General features: G+C 43.9%; 1 protein-coding gene across 1 annotated transcript in view; it reads right to left on the minus strand.

Moving 5' to 3' along the window:
• Positions 1 to 20680, minus strand: part of LOC124000178 (potassium voltage-gated channel subfamily G member 4-like) — a 40333-nt gene extending 19653 nt beyond the window's left edge. Inside the window, exons 1-2 of the mRNA XM_046306380.1 lie at positions 20143 to 20680; positions 14391 to 15295 (exon numbers count right to left, since the gene is read on the minus strand). Coding sequence (XP_046162336.1) covers positions 14391 to 15140 — 750 coding nt within the window. The 5' untranslated portion in view covers positions 15141 to 15295; positions 20143 to 20680. The remainder of the gene's footprint in view (positions 1 to 14390; positions 15296 to 20142) is intronic.
• Between the last annotated feature and the right edge of the window lie 399 nt (positions 20681 to 21079).

Genomic DNA, 21079 nt, shown 5'->3' on the forward strand with positions numbered 1-21079 from the left:
GTGTGTGTGTGTGTGTGTGTGTGTGTGTGTGTGTGTGTGTGTGTGTGTGTGTGTGTGTGTGTGTGTGTGTGTGTGTGTGTGTGTGTGTGTGACTCATAAGAGAGACTCATAAACACCTCTGTAGAAGCGAGGTATATTGGGTCAGCCACAGATATGTTTACTTTATCCTGTCTCAGCAGCCCCATCCACCAGTCTAGTCTGCTTGACTTCCACATCCCAGCCCGGCACAGAAAGTTAAGATGGAGACTTGTTTATACCCCATTTGATATAGAGGAAAGCACAAAGAGCGATACAAATTTAGAAAACATAAAAAATCTTTAATTCACTGATGTTGTTACATGTGAAATGAGGCTGTTGATTAATGATACTGTTTGTTTCAGTGAGTATGTCTACGTTCGGAGAATGAAAAATGAGAGAATGGGATGTGGACAAAGAAACGAGCATAAGCGCTTCAAAAGCACAGGTCGAAACCGGACACAAATAATGCATAGGGACTGCCTTTCAAAGTTTGCTGACTGTCCTGAAAAACCACAGCAAACTCAAGTAAGTATATAGGACACACACATGCACAAACACACACACTCACAAAAGTAATATATGGGCTTGTTATCACTTGTCCATCACCCGCCATGTGTATGGGATCCCTACGTTTAGATGAATCACCAGAAAGGCATGGGGCTGAAGAGTTTTATTGTCACGCCTTGGTCATTGTATCTTGTGTTTTTGTTATATGTTTGGGTAGGCCAGGGTGTGACATGGGTTTATATGTTGTATTTTCGTATTAGGGTTTGTATTAATTGGGAGTGTGTATTATTAGGGGTGTGTCTAGTTAGGCTTGGCTGCCTGAGGCGATTCCTAATTGGAGTCAGCTGATTCTAGTTGTCTCGGATTGGGAACCGTATTTAGGTAGCCTGAGTGCGCGTTGTATTTCGTGGGTGATTGTACCTGTCTTAGTGTTAGTCACCAGATAGGCTGTATTAGTTTCATTCGTTTGTTGTTTTCTTCTTCCGTTATTTCATGTACCGTATTAGCTTCATTAAAAGTCATGAGTAACCTACACGCTGCATTTCGGTCTGACTTTCTACAAACAACAGACGAAGATCATTACAGAATCACCCACCACGATTCACAGACCGAGCAGCGTGTGAACTGGCAGGAGCTAAAGGAGGACGATATGGACGGCAGAAGCAGGGATTATACGACGTGGGAAGAAATCGACAGGTGGGCGTCCGATCCAGTGCGAGTGCAGGAGCCCGCCTGGGATTCCCTACAGCAATGCGAAGAGGGCTATACACGGATGGAATCGAAAAGGAGAGCACGGCTATACAGAGCGAAAACCGTAGGTAACGGGGAAAGCGCAGAGAGAGAGTGGCAGAGTCAGGAGTCAGACCTGAGCCTACTCTCCCTGTTAATTGTGAGGAGCAGCAATATGAGGACTTCTGGTCTTGGGAGATGATATTAGACGGAAAAGGACCCTGGGTGCAGCCGGGAGAATATCGCCGTCCCAAGGAGGAAATAGAAGTAGCTAAAGCGGAGAGGCATGAGTATGAGGAGGCAGCACTGCGACGCGGTTGGAAAACGGAAAGTCACCCCCAAAAAATTATTGGGGGGGGCTAAAAGGGAGAATAGTTATGCCAGGTAGGAAACCTGTGCATACTCCCTGTGCTCACCGTTGGGCTAGAGAGACCGGGCAGGCACTGTGTTATGCTATGGAGCGCACGGTGTTTCCAGTGCGGGTGCAGAGCCAGCTGCGACTTATACCAGCCCTTCCTATTGGCCGGGCTAGAGTGGGCATCGAGCCAGGTAAGCTTGGGCAGGCTCGGTGCTCTAGAGCTCCAGTGCGCCTGCACGGTCCGGTCTATCCAGAGCCACCTCTACACACCAGTCCTCCGGTAGCAGCTCCCCGCACCAGGCTTCCTGTGCGTGTCCTCGCGCCAGTACCACCAGTTCCAGCACCACGCACCAGGCCTCCAGTGCGCCTCGCCTGTTTAGCGCAACCAGAGCTGTTCTCCTCTCCTGCGCTGCCGGAGTCTCCTGTCTGTCCAGCGCCACCAGTGCTCCCAGTCGGCCCAGCGCGTCCAGTGCGCATCGCCTGTTCAGCACAGCCAGTGCTTTTCTCCCCTCCTGCGCTGCCGGAGTCTCCCGCTTGTTTAGCGCAACCAGAGCTGTTCTCTACTCCTGCGCTATCGGAGTCTCCCGCTTGTTTAGCGCAACCAGAGCTGTTCTCCTCTCCTGCGCTGCCGGAGTCTCCTGTCTGTCCAGCGCCACCAGTGCTCCCAGTCGGCCCAGCGTGTCCAGTGCGCCTCACCTGTTCAGCGCAGCCAGAGCCTTTCTCCTCTCCTGCGCTGCCGGAGTCTCCTGTCTGCCCAGCGCCGCCAGTCGGCCCAGTGTCACCAGTCTGCCAGGATCCACCAGAAGTTCCAGTCTGCCAGGATCCGCCAGAAGTGCCAGTCTACCAAGATCTTCTAGATCGGCCAGACAACCTTAATCATCCAGGTCCACCAGCCAGCCAGGATTTACCGGAGCCTACTACCTGCCTGAGCTTCCTCTCAGTACTGAGCTTCCTCTCAGTACTAGGCTCCCTCTCTGTACCGGGCTCCCTTTCAGTACCGAGCTTCCTCTCAGTACCGGGCTTCCCCTCAGTACCGGGCTTCCCCTCAGTACCGGGCTTCCCCTCAGTACCGGGCTGCTTCGGTCCCGGGCTGCCCCTCTGTCCCGGGCTGCCCCTCTGTCCCGGGCTGCCCCTCTGTCCCGGGCTGCCCCTCTATCCCGAGTTGCCCCTCTATCCCGAGTTGCCCCTCTATCCCGAGTTGCCCCTCTATCCTGAGTTGCCCCTCTATCCTGAGTTGCCCCTCTGTCCCGAGCTGCCCCTCTGTCCCGAGCTTCCCCTCTGTCCCGAGCTGCCCCTCTGTCCCGAGCTGCCCCTCTGTCCCGAGCTGCCCCTCGGTCCCGAGCTGCCCCTCAGTTATGTGGGGATCAGGGTGAGGACTATTAGGCCATGGTCGGCGGAGAAGGTGGATTATCCTAGGACGCGAAGGGGAGGAACTAGGACATTGATTGAGTGGGGTCCACGTCCCGAGCCAGAACCGCCACCATGGACAGACGCCCACCCGGACCCTACCTATGCTCTTGAGGTGCGTCCCGGAGTCCGCACCTTAGGGGGGGGGGGGTTCTAGTTGATTCTAGTTGTCTCGGATTGGGAACCGTATTTAGGTAGCCTGAGTGCGCGTTGTATTTCGTGGGTGATTGTACCTGTCTTAGTGTTAGTCACCAGATAGGCTGTATTAGTTTCATTCATTTGTTGTTTTCTTCTTCCGTTATTTCATGTACCGTATTAGCTTCATTAAAAGTCATGAGTAACCTACACGCTGCATTTCGGTCTGACTTTCTACAAACAACAGACGAAGATCATTACATTTATATGTAGAATGACTGAAGCAAAACAGAAACATAGCACAGTTTAGGAAAGTTAAGATAAGGGCTACAACATGTAGTACTAAACCCAAGTCCTACGGTCTCCAACTCAATAAATAACCTGACCCTTCTGGTTTCTCTCAATGAGTCTTCTTCACTGGTCAAGTGTGAGTGGCTTCCAGCCAACTGGTATTGGCTAGCTCCATCACTGGGACAGAGCAAAGATGGTGTGGAGGAGGATGGAAAAAACATTTCTATAATTTTCTTCAGGAAGTGTGAATATCCACCATGAACAGTGGTAACACTGGAGGAATGAGAGAGTAGGAGAGAACAGGAAAGAGCAGATGAGAGCATGAGCGACTCAACCTAAGGCGAGCACACTCTCATGTATCTTCCTAGATTACTAACCACATCTACTGTACATATCACTCTTCTATGTTTCTATATAACCAGTCTCTGCTGGGCTAGTACCCCAACACCACCCTGTCTGAGCATGTAAAAAGCTCCTAACGCTTAATAAATGGGTTATAACCCCACCCTGTCTGATCATGAAAATAGCTCCAAACACTTAATAAATGGGTTATAACACCACCCTGTCTGATCATAAAAATAGCTCCAAACACTTAATAAATGGGTTATAACACCACCCTATCTGATCATGAAAATAGCTCCAAACACTTAATAAATGGGTTATAACACCACCCTGTCTGATCATGAAAATAGCTCCAAACACTTAATAAATGGGTTATAACACCACCCTATCTGATCATGAGAATAGCTCCTAACACTTAGTAAATTGGTTATAACACCATCCCTGTCTCTCACACTCAAGTCTATAACTTAATCAGATGGTGACTGTGAGAGTGCTCTAATGCAGGTGATAGTAGGCTGTTTCTGAGTAGAGAGCGTCTTTAACATCAGCTCTGCAGGAAGGGAGAGATGCAGGGCTGGTTTACACTGGCCTCCTGATTAATGCTCTGGGAGCAATGCTGCCCTGAGAGGGAGGCTATTAAACAGCACATAGAATCCACTCAAATATACTGCAAAAAAATCTAATAAGAACATAAAACCACCATTCAATTACTCCCCCAGTCTGAGTCTCTGAATTTAACGAGGAGCATATTTGAAAAACTTTTCTTGGCGCCGCAGGGCAGCACAGTTAGAAGACATGAATCAGAGAGAAATATTGTACTGTACACACGCTGTGTTGCAAAAATAAATGTTTTCCTCTGCAATGTCTGAAAACACCATCTTCTGACAGAATAAACAACGTGTTTGAGAAAAGGCCAATAGCTGTCTGACATTGGAAAGAAGATGTAAATAGCTTGTTATGATCATTCAAAAACATTCCAACATAATCTGACAGTGTGGGAGTGAATCAACATTTATGTTGTGGAGGTCAGTGTATGGTAAATAATTCTTGCCCTGTGGGTGTTGTTAGGGTTGAGCTTTTTTATTTATCTGCTGTGGCCTAGCTCAGGGTTTACACAGCCACACTCTTACTCTCTTTACTCTCGCTAAGTTTATACACTACACATTTGTATTTCATAACTACATCAGGGATTGTTCTCCTTTTCCTTAGTCTTACTATACTGCCTGCGGTGCCAACAGAGCAAAATGAAATGATATGTTGGAACATACTCTCTAAGAGAAACTGTAGTGATTTACTAAAAGCAAAAAGCTATTCATAATTGTATGCCTCCAAACCATTTACTGTACATATAGTTAATGTACATATAGTTACTGTACATGTAGTTCCTGCGCATATAGTAACTGTGCAAATACTTCATGTATATGTAGTTACTGTACATATAGTTCCTGAACATATAGTTAATGTACATATAGTTCCTGTACATATGCAACAGTATAGCTTCCATCCCTCTCCTCGCCCCGACCTGGGCTCGAACCAGGGACCCTCTGCACACAGACAACAGCCACCCTCGAAGCATTTTTACCCATCGCTCCACAAAAGCCACTGCCCTTGCAGCGCAAGGGGAACAACTACTTCTAGGTCTCAGAGCGATTGAAGTCACTGACTGAAACACTATTAGCGCGCACCACCGCTAACTAACTAGCCATTTCACATCACCTTCAGAAAGTATTCAGACCCTTTTACTTTTTTCACATTTTGTTGTGTTACAGCCTGAATTAAACATTTATTAAATTGAGATTGTGTGTCACTGATCTACACACAATACCCCATAATGTCAAAGTGGAATTTTGTTTTTAGAATTGTAAAAGCTGTCTTGAGTCAATATGTATTCAACCCCTCCGACATGGCAAGCCTAAACAAGTTCAGGAGTAAAAATGTGCAGTTAGAGGTCGTTTTGAGCGGCAATGATAAATTGCGATAGCGCAATGACTGGAAGTCATTAGCTAACACAACGTGCCATTGGAACACAGGAGTGATGGTTGCTGATAATGGGCCTCTGTACGTCTATGTAGATATTCCATTAAAAAATCTTCCATTTACAGCTACAATAGTAATTTGCAACATTAACCATGTCTACACTGTATTTCTGATCAATTTGATGTTATTTTAACGAACAAAAAACATTTCTAAGTGACCCCAAACTTTTGACAGTGGTGTATATAAACTGACAGTGGTTTTTGATTCATCCTGAAAGTTGTCATCTTTAAGTTCGATTAATTCAATATTGGAAGGTGGAAAAAAAGTGTTCAATATTCCTGTAAATCTACCCTAATTCTCACTAACCCTTGAACTGTATGACAACAACAGTCCAGTTGTCATGAACCACACGCCAGGCTCCAGGTTTATTTAACCTGCTAAGTGTGGTCTGAGTTCTATAACGATTCAAATAGGGTATGTGTCCCTAATTATTTCACAATGTTAGCCTAATAAGATCCACTAATGCTAACGACCCTCAGGAACAACTTACATGGCGTGACAGAGGAAAGAAAGGTAAACGGAATGGAATGGAAAGATGCAAAATTTAAGCTACAAATTTAAGAACACAACACTAAAGTGACAGTTCTAAATGTATGTGGGTATTACTCACGAAGGCTCCCGATAGTGGCTAATATTTAACATGATACAAATTGTAAAACAAAACAGAGAAAAGCCTGGGCATTGGCTATAATTAAAACATTCTAAAGCGCATACATCAACTCGGCAGGTTCAGTCCTCGGCAGGTTCAGTCCTCGGCAGGTTCAGTCCTCGGCAGGTTCAGTCCTCGGCAGGTTCAGTCCTATAGAAGCCTATAGCTACGGTGTCCAAATTTCATCCACGCAAATGATGAGGGCACACAATTCAAATCCGGAATAATGGCACAGCTATATGTATCCTATTTCCTTATGGAAAAGGGCAGCAATACATGTCATGTTAATATGATATTTTCAGTTTGGCTCGTTACACATTCTTCTCCAGGGATCATAAGGAAAAGAAAATCTAAAACAATTGCTATGTGTATGACATAGCTGTTGGATTAACAAGAAGTTAATCTTTAAACCGATTAATAAAACTATGTATTCTGAATTTTTATAATGAGTATTTCTGTTTTTTAATTTGGAGCTCTGCAATTTCACTGGATGTTGGCCAGGTGGGACGCTAGGTCAGAATAGAGCTTATCTGTAGACACACCTCCGCCACACCTTCAACTCTTAGATCTCCACCTCGAACGAATAGCGAGTGAATAGCATGCTATTCTCAAGCTTAAATTCAAGGTCAGAATATGCATAGTGAGAAAAGAGAAAGGTGTATAAAAATGGAATCAGGGCCTTAAGCAATACTGCAAATGGTGACTTTAAAATAGTTACAGAGAATAATGGCTGTGATAAGAGAAAACTGAGGATGGATCAACAACATTGTTGTTACTCCACAATATTAACCTAAATGACAGAGTGAAAAGAAGGAAGCTTGTACAGAATAAAACATTTTATTTACACATATCCTGTTTTCAATAAGTCAGTAAAGTAAAACTGTAAAAATGTGTCAAATAAATTAACTTGGTCCTTTTAATTTTTTTATTTCACCTTTATTTAACCAGGTAGGCTAGTTGAGAACAAGTTCTCATTTACAACTGAATAGAAATCTTTATGTTTGGGGCAAACACAACACATCACCTAGTACCAGTCTTCATATTTTTAAGCATGGTGGTGGCTGCATCATGTTATGGGTATGCTTGCCATCGGCAGACACTGGGAGTGTTTTAGGATAAAAATAAATGGAATACAGCTATAAGCACAGAAAAAAAACCTATAGGAAAACCTGGTTCAGCCTGCTTTCCAACAGACAATAACCTAAAACACAAGGCCAAATATACACTGGAGTTGCTTACCAAGGTGACATTGAATGCTCTTGAGTGGCTTAGTTACAGTTTTGACTTAAATCTGCTTGAAAATCTATGGCGAGTCTTGAAAATAGCTGTTTAGCAATGATCGAAAATCAACTTGACAGAGCTTAACTGATTTTTTTTAAAGAATAAGGGGCAACTACTATACTGAAAAAAATCTAAGACGGCGTAGCAGGATGTCTGTTTTGATTGTCTTCTCCCGTCCCGTGTATATATCACTTTTTCTTCGTATATATTTAGTATATTTTAAAAATATTTTTAATCTCAATTTCCATCTACGGATTGAACATACTCTTCTGCAACCCGCATCACCCATTGTGGTACGGATCTGCTATTTTTTATACGTTAGAACTGGAACCCCCTTCAGAAGCTAGCCAGTTAACTAGCTACTAGCTAGTAGTCAGTTAGCCACTGCTAGCGGTCATCATCGTTAACTCGGACATCTGACAGGCTCAGCCCGGTCAATTCCTACCAGTCTGCACAGCGCGTTATCAACCCAGAGCATATCGGACTGCTTTTCTCTATCACATCTCAGGATTCCTACCGCAAGCTCTGAACATTTACTCCAGATCATCGCAGCTAGCTAGCTGCTATCCAAGTGGCTACTACTGGCTAACGTCTCTGTCCCAAAGTAAGAACCAGTTAGCCTGGAGCTAGCCTCAAGCTAGGCCCATTTTCCTGCTAGCTGAAGGAATCCATCAGACAATTCCTGGGCTTCAATTACCTATTTTGCCAATTGGCCTGGACCCATTGCTGCCGACACGGATCCCCGCTGATCCATAACGACTAGTCTGCCTATGTAACCATCCAAGGGGGTTTCAACAGGCTCTCACGTTGCGACATCCCTCTGAGACCCATCTGCTAGCCTGCTATCCCCGGCCTGCTAGCAGTCTGAATCGGCATGCCTCCAGCTCACCTCGCTACGCAATGGACCATATGAACACATGCCTCTCCAAAATGTAAATTTGCCTTGTCTATTGTTGTTTTGGTTAGTGATTATTGTCTTAAAAACAGATATAGCCCTTGGTTCCTCCTATTCGTTTCCCTCTGCTGGTCTTGTTTGGTTCTATCCTTCTCTCTCCCCCCCCCTCTCACTCTCTCGCTCTCTCTTCTCTCTATCGTTCCGTTCCTGCTCCCAGCTGTTCCTATTCCCCTAATCATCCAAACTTGTGCCTTCTTCAGACGCTGCGTGTGAGCAGGTGTCTCGTGCGCCTACCGAGCGAACTGCAGTCTGTGGCCGCTTCTCCAGTTGTTTTCCCTCTACTATCTAAGTTTCAGTTATTCGGTTTGAGCATTAATAAACTCTGTTTCTGTTAAGTCGCGTTTGGGTCCTCCTTCACCTGCACATAACAGTTTGCAGGGCAAACACAACACATCACCTAGTACCAGTCCCATATTTTTAAGCTGGCTGCATCATGTTATGGGTATGCTTGCCATCGGCAGACACTGGGAGTGTTTTAGGATAAAAATAAATGGAATAAGCACAGAAAAAAAAAACCAGCTATAAGCACAAGGTTGAGCCTGCAGAAAATCAACTTGACAGAGCTTAACTGCCCTTGACCAGCACATAAACATCATGTGGGGTTCTGCATTAGCATCGAATAGCACCCTGCAATATGCAACTTTTCAGAGAAGTCAGGAACTAATATACTCCGTCAGTTAAGAAAGCTAAGGCTAGCTTTCCAAACAGAAATATGTTTCCTATAGCACTAATTCTAAATACTTTGGGACACTGTAAAGTCCATGGAGAATAAGATAAGAGCACCTCCTCCCAGCTGCCCACTGCACTGAGGATAGGACCGATAAATCTACGATAATCGATAATTTCAATAAGCATATTTGCCATGCTTTTATCCTGGCTACCCCTACCCCGGCCAACATCTTTCCACCCAACATCTTTCCACCCTGCAGCAAGTTGCCCCCCCCGCGCTTCTCCTTCACCCACATCCAGACAGCTAATGTTTTGAAAGAGCTGCAAAATCTGGATCCCTACAAATCAGCTCGGCTAGAGAATCTGGACCTTCTCTCTTTCTAGAATGATCTGCCGAACTCGATAATTTCAATAAGCCAACATCTTTCCACCCAACATCTTTCCACCCTGCCAAGTTGCGCTTCTCCTTCACCCACATCCAGACAGCTAATGTTTTGAAAGAGCTGCAAAATCTGGATCCCTACAAATCAGCTCGGCTAGAGAATCTGGACCTTCTCTCTTTCTAGAATGATCTGCCGAACTTGTTGTGACCCTTATTACAAGCCTATTCAACCTCTCTTTCATATCGTCTGAGATCCCGTACCTTCTCCACTATGCAATCTGGTTTCCGACCGAGCTGGTCATGGGTGCACCTAAGCGACGCTCAAGGTCCTAAACGATATCATAACTGGCATTGATAAAAGACAGTACTGTGCAGCTGTCTTCATCGACCTTGCCAAGGCTTTCGACTCTGTCAATCACCGGCAGACTCAATAGCACTGGCTTCGCAAATGACTGCCTCGCCTGGTTCACCAACTACTTCTCAGACAGAGTTCAGTGTGTCAAATCGGAGGGCCTGTTGCCCGGACCTCTGGCAGTCTCTATGGGGGTGCTACAGGGTTAAATTCTCGGGCCGACTCTTTTCTCTGTATCAGTGATGTCGCTTTTGCTGCTAGTGATTCTATGATCCATCTCTACTCAGATGACACCATTCTGTATACATCTGGCCCTTCTTTGGACACTGTGCTAACAAACCTCCAAATGAGCTTCAACGCCATACAACACTCCTTCCATGGCCAACTGTTTTTAAATGCTAGTAAAACTAAGTGCATGCTCTTCAACCGATTGCTGTCCGCACCCTCCCACCAGACTAGCATCACTACTCTAGACAGCTCTTACCTAGAATATGTGGACAACTACAAATACCTAGGTGTCTGGTTAGGCTGTAAACTCTCCTTTCAGACTCACATGAACCATCTCCAATTCAAAATTACATCTAGAATAGGCTTCCTATTTCGCAACAAAGCCTCCTTCACTCATGCTGCTAAACATAATCTTGTAAAACTGACTATCCTACCGATCCTTGACTTTGGCGATGTCATTTACAAAATAGTCTCCAACACTCTACTCAGCAAACTGGATGCAGTCCATCACAGTGCCATCCGTTTTGTCACCAAAGCTCCATATACTACCCACCACTGCAACCTGTATGCTCTCGTTGGCTGGCCCTCACTACATATCCGTCGCCAAACCCACTGGCTCCAGGTCATCTATTAGTCTTTGCTAGGTAAAGCCCTGCCTTTTCACCAGCTCACTGGTCACCATAGCAACACCCACCCATAGCATGCCCTCCAGCAGGTATATTGCATTGGTCATCCCCAAAGCCAACACTTTCTTTGGCCACCTTTCCTTCCAGTTCTCTGCTGCCAATGACTGGAACGAATTGCAACAATCTCTGAAGCTGGAGTCTCATATCTCCCTCTCTAACTTTAAGCATCAGCTGTCAGAGCAGCTTACCGATCACTGACCCTGTCCACAGCCAATCTGTAAATAGCACACCCAACTACCTCATCCCCATACTATTACCTACCCTCTTGCTCTTTTGCACCCCAGTCTCTCCACTTGCACATCATCATCTGCACATGTATCACTCCATTATTAATGCTAAATTGTAATTATTTCTCCTCTATGGCCTATTTATTGCCCACCTCCCTACTCTTCTACATTTGCACACACTGTACATAGATTTTTCTATTTTTCTTTTGTATTGTGTTATTGACTGTACAGTTGTCTATGTGTAACTCAGTGTTGTTGTTTTTGTCGCACTGCTTTGCTTTATCTTGGCCAGGTCGCAGTTGTAAATGAGACCTTGTTCTCAACTGGCCTACCTGGTTAAATAAAGGAGAAGATTATATATATATTTTTTAATACAATCCAGTTGTGCAAAGTTCTTAGAGACTTACCCAAAAAGACTCACCACCAAAGGTGCTTCTACAAAGTGTTGACTCAGAGGTGTCATTATGGGGTATTGTATGTAGATGGGTGGGGAAAAAAAATATTTAATCCATTCTGAGTCTTTATCTTCATGTCTCTAAGAGCTGTGTACACCTGGACTGTACAATATTTCTTCAAGCTCTTCAAGTATTTCTTTAAATTCTTCAAGCTCCATCAAGTTGGTTGTTGATCATTGCTAGATAGTCATTTTCAAGACCATAGATTTTCAAGCCAATCTAATTCTAAACTGTTAGTACCACAGGCCACTCAAAAACATTCAGTGTCGTCTTGGTAAGCAACTCCAGTGTATATTTGGCCTTGTGTTTAAGGTTATTGTCCTGCTGAAAGGTGAATCTCTCTCCCTTTCTCCTTTAATCTACCTCTCTCTCGCTCTCTGATTAACACACTACCCTCACTAGCATGCTCACATACACACAGAGATGAATGAGCAGATAGGGGAGTGTGACCCATGCCACCATGCCAGCTAGAAACAGTGACTAACAGCCTTACTGTGTGAATGAAATATGACAGGCCTGCAGCTCCTCCAAGACCCAGCTTGCTGCACCTTCTCTAGCCACTCTCCATTTTAAATATAACTGAGACTGTGGATCTTTTACCAGATAGACAAACAAAAAAAACAACCACACTCACACATAAGGTACGTCAGGCATGAACGGACACACACACCACACATGCACGCACACAAGTTAGCACACACAGGCAAAAAAAAAACACACACACAAAGTTGACACACTCTCCCTCTCTCTTCCCAATACCGGGGCCCCTGCTATGATATGATTGTGAGCGTGATTCCTGCCGTGAGAATGTGATTGTTTTTCCCATAGAGCTCCAGTGTCTATGGAAATGGGCCCCTGTGCACCCACTGCAACGCTGTGGTTGCGGTGCTGTTAGCTGTGTGTGTTCTCTGACATTGTGGAAGTCTGGCTGGGCCCAGTTCATTATCTCCCAGTGGTTACTGACATTGGAGAGGTCTGGTTGGGCTCTGTTCATTATCCCCCAGTGTTTACTGACATTGGAGAGGACTGGCTGGGCCCAGTTCATTATCCCCCAGTGTTTACTGACATTGGAAAGGTCTGGTTGGGCCCTGTTCATTATCCCCCAGTGTTTACTGACATTGGAAAGGTCTGGTTGGGCCCAGTTCATTATCCCCCAGTGTTTACTGACATTGGAAAGGTCTGGTTGGGCCCTGTTCATTATCCCCCAGTGTTTACTGACATTGGAAAGGTCTGGTTGGGCCCTGTTCATTATCCCCTAGTGTTTACTGACATTGGAAAGGTCTGGTTGGGCCCTGTTCATTATCCCCTAGTGTTTACTGACATTGGAAAGGTCTGGTTGGGCCCTGTTCATTATCCCCTAGTGTTTACTGACATTGGAAAGGTCTGGTTGGGCCCTGTTCATTATCCCCTAGTGTTTACTGACATTGGAAAGGTCTGGTTGGGCCCTGTTCATTATCCCCTAATGTTTACTGACATTGGAAAGGTCTGGTTGTATATATTCCCTGCTGCTATGAGCAGACACAGATGGGAGAGCAAACACACGCACACAAACACACACAAAGTTGGCGCACTCTCCCTCTCTTCTCTAGTGTTTACTGACATCGGGGAGGTCTGGCTGGGCTGCCTTCAATATTTCCTGCTGCTATGAGCAGACACAGATGGGAGAGCACACTAAGTTAGGGAACACCTCCACAGGCACAGACAATGTACCTGAGGCAACAGAGCGTATGTTAATGTGTGTGTGTGAAAGAGTGCGTGTCATGCATTCAACTTTTGGTGGTAAGTGTCTGAAAGACCAATTTAGCTGTATTATACTGTATGCACCCAACTGAGAAGTGCAGAAAGTTAATCAGTTAGAACACACACAAACATAACAACAAGTATACAAATACTGCACACACGCATGCACACAAGTACAACTACACATACACACACACGCACACACACACGTGCATGCACGCTGACATTGGGTGCAGGATAATAAAGTGAGAAGTAATTTCTGAGCTTGTTTATGCCCTGTTTGTGCTGTGGCCAGCATATTGATCATCGTGGTTCGTGATCACTCACTCAGTCGCTAAGAATATATCTGCTGTGAGGATAAATCACTGTAACTTTAAGTTTCCTTAATCACCAAACATTAGGAAAATCCAGGAAGGGTGACAAATGTGAGTTATCTTGGTGGATATTTATAAAGCTACAGCCCGATGGCACTGCAGTGGTCATTGTTTATGTGTTGGGGGAAGTTATATACAGTATATAAACCCTGATGCTAAGTACCCATTGCTGATGCTATGTATTGGCCAATGAGAGGCTTTGAAGCCACCGGTTGGCCATATTGGCACTCCCCAGGAGAAGCATTCCTCCACAGGAATTCATGTAATTCTACAGTATTTCAGTTAAATGTTTCAAGGCCAAAATTAAATGTATATAAGTATTTTTGTTGTTGTAGTGGGGACCGTAACATTTATAGTTTTTCATAATATGATTTAAAAGTATGCATTTTTTACAATGGTGGGGGACTGCCAAGATGCAAGTGCGGTGGTTTCAAATCAGTGCTTCCTGTCAAAAATCTAGTGTGTATATATTATATATATATATATATATATATATATATATATATATATATATATATATATATATATATATCATTGGCTGGGGGTAGCAGGGGTTGGCCTCACTCACTCTGTCTTCCTCCTCCCTGAGGTCCGGCATGGTGCTGATGCACAGGCTTATTACGGTCACAGCCACCATCACCACCGACAGGCAGGCAAAGATCTTCCCTGGCAATCCAGACTGGGGGTTCTCCACCATATCCCTCAGCTGGTTCATGAATTTGCGATAGCGAGTCTCCTCAACTGGGGGGCGCAGCAGGGCGTGCCTCTGCCTCTGCTCCTCCTCCTGCCTCTCGTGCTCATTCATTTCCTCGATGCGCGTGTACATCTTCCTCTTACAGCAGCGCTCCATGTAGGTCATCTCCACGCCCCAGTAGAGCAGCTCGTCGTGGAGCGACAGCACGCACATCTCCCTCAGCATGCGCAGCTTCCCTGCCGCCAGGAAGTTGAGGATGACGCGGAAGGCCGAGGGGCTGCGGTCAAAGAAGAACTCCCGCCGCGTCTCATCATAGTCGTCACACACGCCGGCAATCTCCTCTGGGCTGCTGAGACCACAGAGCCGTCCCAGCCGGGTAAGGGGGAACTGCTCCAGTGTGCTCCAGGGGAAGGTGTATTGGTTTCCCCCCACGTTGATGACCGCTAGCAGGCCGTGGTCAACTGACAGCAGGTCCTCTGGTCGTCTAATGAACTGGGCCCTCTGATAATAGACCCCCTTGACCGACTCCGTCTCTGGGATCTGGGTGAAGATGGCGTCGAGGCTGCTGTCATCGCTGGCCGAGAGGTTGCTGAAGTCGTGGTTTGCATTGCTGATGATGGGCATGGCGGCATCCGGGTGGGTGGCCGGCTGGGCTGGTCACATTGGGAGCTCAGTGGCTGCTCTGGGAGTTGGGCATCGGGGGGCTGGGGGACAGGTGTGTCCCTTCAGGATCTGCAGCAGGATCAAGGGGGTCCCAGGCAGGTGGCGTCATGCAGACACTGATAGGAGAGGGGAATAAGAACATCAAACCTCAGTTAGACTGCAGTGGTATAGCCTTCTTCTTCTCTGCCATACATTTCTAGTTTAGAGACTGACAGACACATCAGACAACAGACTCTGCAAGGCAGATGTGAGGATCAGTGAAGCTGAGGATTAAGCTTGAGATATTTGTGGCGCTCTCTGGTCATGTCTGTTTCAAAGAGGGGCTGGAACAAAAATCATTTTCCAATCGTTTTTTCAATCTTTTTTTCCAATTCTTTTTTCCGTTCCATCCCACTGTTCCGACCAGCAAAATAAGGTTCTGAACCGGTTCGAACCAAAACAAAGTACTGGTTTATATTGTTCCTTTCTGTTCCTTTCTAAACCTCTGAGATATATATGTATACATTTTACATTTAGCTCAACATTAAATTACTTCACCAGTTAGCTAGCCTTTTTGGGATAGGGGGCAGCATTTCACTTTCGGATGAATAGCGTGCCCAGAGTGAACTGCCTCTTACTCTGTCCCAGATGCTAATATATGCATATTATTTTTAGTATTGGATAGAAAACCACTGTTTGAATGATGTCTGTGAGTATAACAGAACTCATATGGCAGGCGAAAACCTGAGAAAAATCTAACCAGGAAGTGGGACATCTGAGGTTTGTCATTTTTCAAAGCTTGTGCTACTGAATACACATTGAGATATGGATAAAGTTGCACTTCCTACGGCTTCCACTAGATGTCAAACGTCTTTAAAAACTTGAATGAGGATTCTACTATAAAGGAGCGGCTCATGAGACCTCTTTGAGTCAGTGGTCTAGCAGAGTGCCTTGTTCTCATGACGCGCACTCCCGACAGAGTTACCTCTCGTTCCAGTGCTTTTCTTCAGACAAAGGAATTCTCTGGTTGGAACATTATTGATGTTTTATGTTAAAAACATCCTAAAGATTGATTCCATACATCGTTTGACATGCTTCTAAAGGCTTGTAACTGAACTTTTTGAGTTTTTGTCTGGAAGAAGTGCCTGTGCCTCATGAATATGGATTACTGTGCTGAACACGCTAACAACAAGTGGCTATTAGGACATAACTGATGGACTTTATGGAACAAATCAGTCATTTATTGTCGAAACTGGGATTCCTGGGAGTGCCTTCTGATGAAGATCATCAAAGGTAAGTGAATATTTCTTACTTGGTTGACTCCAAAATGGCGGATATTCCTCTGGCTGTTTTTTGTATTCTGAGCGCCGTTCTCAGATGATGCTTTTTCCGTAAAGTTAAAAATAATCTGTCACAGCAGTTAACATTAAGGAGAAGTCTATCTTTAATTCTGTATCTTTTATCAATGTTTATTGAGTATTTCTGCAAAATCACCGGATGTTTTGGAATCAACACATTACTGCACGTAACGCGCCAATGTAAACTGCGATTTTTGCATATAAATATGCACATTATCGAACAAAACATATATGTATTGTGTAACATGATGTCCTATGAGTGTCATCTGATGAATATCATCAAAGGATAGTGATTAATGTGATCTATATTTCTGCTTTTTGTGACTCCTATCTTTGGCTGGAAAAATGGCTGTGTGTTTTCTGGACTTGGCTATGACCTAACATAATCATACGTTGTGCTTCCGCTGTAAAGCATTTTTTAAATCGGACACGATGGGTAGATTAACAAGATGTTTATCTTTCATTTGCTGTATTGGACTTGTTAATGTGTGAAAGTTACATATTTAAAAAAATATATTTTGAATTTGGCGCACTGCCTTTTCAGCGGAATGTTGTCGACTGCCCTAGAAAGGCTCACTAACAAGCTTGTACAGCAGCACTAGAATTAAAAACACGTCTTACCATTTTGTAGTTCATAAATCCAATGTGAAACGTGATAACCATAGTATCCTTATTTAGCATTGAAAAAGACAATCCATTCTTCTCTAATTAAACATATCTCCATAATTTCTGAATTACGCTTGTAACGTTGTCAGTAGGCTACAGTAACCTATGCTTCGGAGGGGAAGGGCAAGTATCCTACACACACACCCACACCCACTGGCAACATTTACAGCTGGCAGGTAAATGCTGGAATAAGTTTATTAGTGACAGAGTGAGGGCTTTGCATAGGCACTTTGTTGAGATTTTGGGGGGACTAGAAAAAAATGCCTGGAATGTAAAATAAATTTACTTGAACCTATGCTTTAAAATAACGGTTCTGTTCCGGAACTGTCACGGATCCCTCTGGAACTGTCATTACGCACACCTGGTCCCTATTCCCATTTGATTAGTAATTGTATAAGCGTGTCTTTTGTTACCATTGTCCCATCGATTACTGTTCCAATGGTCGTTGGTCGTGCGAGTACCTGTCCTGTGTTGTTTTGGCTTTTGTGCCACGTGTATTGTGCAGATTATTACGGGTCTCATCCTGTGTGATAATCATTGTGCGATTGTGTATTTATTTTGAGGTACTCCTCGTTTTTTTGTTTGGGTCTCAACTCTGTGATTGGTATAAGTATTTGTTTGATCTTCATCCCCGTGCCTTTACATGGCACGCTGTAATTTGGGAAATAAAAAACCCTATTACGCATTCATGCTCCTGTCTCCCGATTCCTTTATACCGACGTGACAGGAACAGTATAGATCACTTTAATTTTTGGTTTGGGTTCTGTTCTTCAAATAATTTCTTTACTTTCTGGTTTTAGGTTATGTTCTCTGAACCCTGGACAGGGATTCTCTTTTCTCAAGACACTGATCTGACTACTTTTTATATTTTCTGCACAGTGGTGTGCTTTTCATGCCGCAACCACTGCAAATATTAATTGGGGTATAATTAATTAATTGGGGTATAAAATTACACAATCAATTTAAAACATGATCAGTGGGTCCCCCATGGGACAGTTTAGCTAACGTAGGCTAATGTGATTAGCATGAGGTTGTAATTAACAAGAACATTTCCCAGGACATAGACATATCTGATATTGGCATAACGCTTAAATTCTTGTTACTCTAACTGTACTGTCCAATTTACAGTAGCTATTACAGTGAAAGAATATCATGCTATTGCTTGAGGAGAGTGCACAGTTATGAACTTGAAAATGTATTAATAAACCAAGTAGGCACATTTGGGCAGTCTTGATACAACATTTTGAACAGAAATGTGATTGTTGGATCAGTCTAGAACTTTGCACATACACTGCTGCCATCTCGTGGCCAAAATATAAAATGTGGCTGTGCTGGAATAATACATTATGGCCTTTCTCTCGCATTTCAAAGATTATTTTTTTCCCTTTGTATTATCTTTCACCAGATCTAATGTGTTATATTCTCCTACATTCATTTCTACATTTCACAACTTCAAAGTGTTTCCTTTCAAATGGTCTCAATAATCTGAATTTCCTTGCTTCAGGTCCCGAGCTACAGGCAATTAGATTTGGGTATGTCATTTTAGGCAAAAATGGAAAAAAAGGGTCCAGTCCTTACCGTGTGGGGGTAAGGCTATTTGCCAATTCCTTAGAGAACGTTAGGGACGTGAATAATAGTCTCTGGATAATAGGCCAAATCAGGGGTGGGCTACTTAATGTACATCCTCTAGTTTTACATAGGGGATTCAGTGCTCGATTCATCCACATCGCAAAAAGGTAAGTTCTGTTTGAGCAGATATATGCAGCGTTCACCATGAATGCAGTCTCCACTAATGCTAGAACAAATATGAATCGTGCAATAGCGCTGAACTTCTGCATTACGGATTGAATCGAGCCCTTAATAAATCACTGCTGTCAATGTGTTTCACTTAGATCGTGGTGGGGGAAGAAAGAATTATAAACCGTTTATTAATAGAATCACTGGTAATACAGTATCCCTGTCAGAGTGTTGGTTGCTTTGCCTAGTGGAAAGTTAATTGAAGGAAGTGTTTTAGCGGCGCAGTGACATCAGCAGGAACATTCCCCCCACTGCTCTCACTAGTGACAGACAGGAGATACAGATATAGGATCTTAATTTGAGCTTGTTTGCTACAGCAGGAAAATAATCCTGCAGCAGGGTGACCAGATTAGGATCCTACATCTGTAAACGCAATGAAGTTGCCATCCGCTGTTGGTCCACTACAAACCCTTTGCCTGGCATTTAATGAAACAGCTTCGTGTAGAAGAATCATGTAGTCTTCGTGACACTCATTCACTCTCTCACACACACACACACACACACACACACACACACACACACACACACACACACACACACACACACACACACACACACACACACACACACACACACACACACACACACACACACACACACACACACACACACACACACACACACACACTATGGGTCATTTTGTATAAAAGTATTCTTTAAAAAGGAAAGGAGTTTATGTCAAAACTAATCACAGGTAGGCAATACTAGGCTATTATAGACTACCTTTATGAGTGTTTTATGGAACACATAATAACCTTTAATGTTTTATTATAAAGCATACCGGTAGGCTATGTGCTTAATCATTCCTTGTCTTGTTGTCTTCAACGTCCCACTAAAGCATTGACCATCACTGTACAATATGGTACTCAATTCTAAACAGTGGAGACCGCTTTAACTATTCATTCAGATATATAGTTGCTGCTAGGAACAGCTCTAATAGCTGTTTTGGTTATTCCAATTGATCAAATCTAGGCTTTATATCAAATCTAGGCTACTTGCTATTCTATCACAATAATATCAATATTTTCTAAATATTAGGATCAGATTGGTAGTTGACATTAAACTTCAATATAAGCGCAATGATCATGACGAATATAGGCCTACATTATTCGATAGTGAACGTTGAATAATAAGAATGAAGACTACAGAAACTTGTCACGTACCATATTAGAGAAGAGAGCAGCTGATCACCTCTCTAGTTGTCAGTCCGTCTGATCATTAAATATCAGTCACACAAGTCTCACCGAAATATATCAGCTGCCACATGTTGTACAGTGTCACAACCTATAAACCCGATTAAAAACTCTTCAAAATACGAAGAGAGAAAATGATTCGAGCTGAGTGTCCCGTTACAGATCCGTACTGCAGAGGCTGTGGAGTGCGCGCGCAATGAACAGCTGTGTTACGGGTAGGGTAGGGTACCTCAAGTTTGCGAAGAGTAGGCTAGGTGAGCATCGTGAGTAACGTAAGTGACTTTCCCTTACCAAGTCACCTAACAAAGCCTAACTTTGACTAACAAATATTGCCTTTCCCTTTTCGACGAATTGCTACGGTAATACCACGGGAAATATTCGATGCCCTCTTGTGCCACACAGCCCCAGCAAAAAATAAAGTATGTAAGCTATCCCAACGTATTGTTGCGTTATCAGATACAGTAGTTTTGTTCGACTGACAAACTATGGAGCCGAGTTAACCTTTAACATCCCGTAACCAGAAAGCTGCTCTGCTTTTATGCTTTTCAAACCTCCCAGCGGGGAGCGCAGATCATTTCGATCCCAATTATGTTTTTATGCAGCGGTGGATTACGGTCGCAGTGGGGAATCAACTGCACAGTCTGATACTACTAGGCATGAGTCTAATATACACCTATAGGTATGCTCTTGTAAAATATAAGAGAAGTGTTATTATGGTATTTTTAAACCATTGTAAAGGCTAAGGTCAATGTGATTAATTCTGCTAAAGGGTTTCATCATGTCTTATCGCCAATGTTTTATTAAGGCTTCCTGAAACATTGGTGGTATTGAACATGGTCAATGTTGTGAATTTGGTAACGGATTTGATCATGTCTGACCACTGATGTTTTAAGACATGTCTTTATTA

Source organism: Oncorhynchus gorbuscha, linkage group LG02, assembly GCF_021184085.1.
Source record: "Oncorhynchus gorbuscha isolate QuinsamMale2020 ecotype Even-year linkage group LG02, OgorEven_v1.0, whole genome shotgun sequence".
Taxonomy (NCBI): Eukaryota; Metazoa; Chordata; class Actinopteri; order Salmoniformes; family Salmonidae; genus Oncorhynchus; species Oncorhynchus gorbuscha.